Source organism: Pseudorasbora parva, chromosome 17 (genome assembly GCF_024679245.1).
Source record: "Pseudorasbora parva isolate DD20220531a chromosome 17, ASM2467924v1, whole genome shotgun sequence".
In the NCBI taxonomy this organism is placed as follows: domain Eukaryota; kingdom Metazoa; phylum Chordata; class Actinopteri; order Cypriniformes; family Gobionidae; genus Pseudorasbora; species Pseudorasbora parva.
In genome coordinates, this window is record NC_090188.1 from 44,910,127 (window position 1) to 44,912,626 (window position 2,500).

The 2,500-nt window shown below is 40.5% G+C and overlaps 1 protein-coding gene across 3 annotated transcripts in view; it reads left to right on the top strand.

The window, feature by feature from the left end:
- Positions 1–184: 184 nt before the first annotated feature.
- Positions 185–2,500, top strand: part of LOC137045462 (von Willebrand factor A domain-containing protein 5A-like) — a 69,429-nt gene continuing 67,113 nt past the window's right edge. For all 3 annotated transcript variants that reach the window (XM_067422090.1, XM_067422093.1, XM_067422091.1), the window contains exons 1-2: positions 185–318; positions 711–760. In XM_067422090.1, coding sequence (XP_067278191.1) covers positions 718–760 — 43 coding nt within the window. In that variant the 5' untranslated portion in view covers positions 185–318; positions 711–717. The remainder of the gene's footprint in view (positions 319–710; positions 761–2,500) is intronic.

Sequence of the window (2,500 nt, forward strand, 5' to 3'; positions counted from 1 at the left end):
ATTGATGAGAACTGAACATATTTCCTCAACTAGGATTTCTTAGGACTTTTAGTATGTTGTTCTGGACACCTCATAGAAAAAGATCTTTTACAATTAGTTCTATTTTTGGCTCCAAAATGAGTTACTTTGCCTGGACTACAAGCCTATTGTAGCACCGTCCATGTGACGTAGCTGCTGAATATTCATGAGCCCCGCCCTTGGCTCGCCTGTAACCTGCCGATCTGACTGAGTTTCATGTTCTGCGAGTCTTCCTGCAACAGTAACGCGCAGTCACTCTCATCGCACTCACTGACGGACATCTCAGCACTTAAACAAGCTGTAAGACTTACTTCCTGTGTACTTTCACTTTGTGAGAAAAGCAAAGGGGATCGTCGAAATGATTTAAACCCTTTCAGTTTCATATTAACTATCTTTTAAATTCCAGTTAGCACCTTTAAATGTGTAAATGACCTACTGTTATTGTTGTAAGCGTGTGTGTTTACGATTGTGCTTTACTGACACAACACAGCGACTCTGTATCTGACAGCAGATAATGTGTAATGTGATCGAGGTTATGAAGTAAATATGAAACTCTTGTGATGAGATATGATGTACAGTAAATTCACATTAAGCTCTTGTGATGAGATATGATGTACAGTAAATTCACATTAAGCTCTTGTGATGAGATATGATGTACAGTAAATTTACATTAAGCTCTTGTGTTCTCACAGAGTCAGGATGGTGAACTGCTGTGGGCTCGTGTCGGAGAATAATAAGCCAGGTATAAACTCTCTCTCATACAGCTTTAACTCAGTGTTGCCAACTAAGTATCAGAGGAAGTTGCTAAAGGCAGATCGTTTTTTTGCTAAAAGTTGCTAAATGTCATTGTGACGTAATTGCGCTATGACGTCATTACGTAATCGCAACGCAAAACTACATAGATATTATTTGAAATGCTAATTTAGATTTGTTTGTAAAACTTGTGTAGGAAATTATAAATTTGTCATTTAAAAAAAAAAAAAAAGTGACTTGCTAACCAAACAATTGTACTCTGAACTTTATGCATTTAAATTATTTTGCTAAAAATGTGAAATCCGTGCGTGCTACTGCTGGTGCACTTGACAAATAATTTTTGCTACTGCTGCTGCCTGCAGTGCAGCGGCAGCCTCGTGCCTGACTATACAGACCTGTGTAGCCCCGCCCCACTCGTTGTCTTTTCTCTTCCAGTTTTTACAGCTATTTCCACAGCTAACCCAAGGAATTATGAATCATCCGCTCAGTCTATTTTACTAGCTTGTACGTGTGCTGTTTTGATCAGAGTCACTTTACAATAGTTTCTAAAAGTTGCCAAATACATTTTAAAAATTGCTAAATTTGTTGCTAGGTGCTTTTTGGAAAAAAAGTTGCTATAGTGTAGTCGGAAAAGTTGCTAAATCTAGCTACAAAATTGCTAAGTTGGGAACACAGCTTTAACTGTTTGTGTATAAGTCTTCTTAATTACAGCCAGGGCCTGAAATTAACTTTTTTTGACCACCAGTCGCTGACATTTTGCTTGGCAGGTGTTTGTTTGTGTGTTTTTGGCCTCACAGGGCTCAGCATTAAGCCTGTTCACGTGCCAGTCTGTCATTCACTTGTCAGAGTAAAAAAATAGCTTTTTGTGTTTTGTAAAAAACCTTTGGCATATTTAAATCTGCATATCTTTGATATTTTTGCATTTTATAAAGGGCATTTTCCCTAGCCTGACGTGGTCATCCTAAATTCTGGTCAGAATATGAGTCTGATGCTCCATTGGGCTGCGATTATGGGGCGTGTCTCAACCGAACCAGAAAAGACCTCGATTGGACAGACCGACAACCAATCAGAGCAATGAAGCGATGCATTGTCAAATGTCAACAGATCTCAACTGCACTGTGTTGCCACGTCCACGTTTTTCCCCCCGCGGGTTGTTTTCTATGTCCGCGGGTTGAAGCGACTATTATGTGATATATAGACCCATGAGTGCGAATTATAGCAGCAACCTTGCCAAAATTACACATTTTACCCCCAAAAGCCATTTTTCCCCGGAGAACCCCCCGGGAAGCTGTTGTTTAGGGCTAGTAGTTGGTGGGTTTTGTTGTAAAAGCTTGGCAACCCTGTCTGCACGCGCGCTGGAATAAACGATCTTTGCCGGTGTTGTAAAAAAATAAAATAATTTAATGATACACAGAGCACTGACCCAACATGATCACCATTACTGAGAGAAATAGTGAAGGTGATGCAGATACGAACAAGCTCTCCGTTTAGGATTCAATCAATATAATCCAAGCCCCTTTGATGACGAGATGATTACGGTACTGCTGATCATCTGTCCGTCATCGGCTAAAGCCCGCCCTGATGATCTCATTGGTCAGTTTCTGTTGATCATCTGTCCGTCATCGTCTAAAGCCCGCCCTGATGATCTCATTGGTCAGTTTCTGTTGATCATCTGTCCGTCATCGGCTAAAGCCCGCCCTGATGATCTCATTGGTCAGTTTCTGTTGAT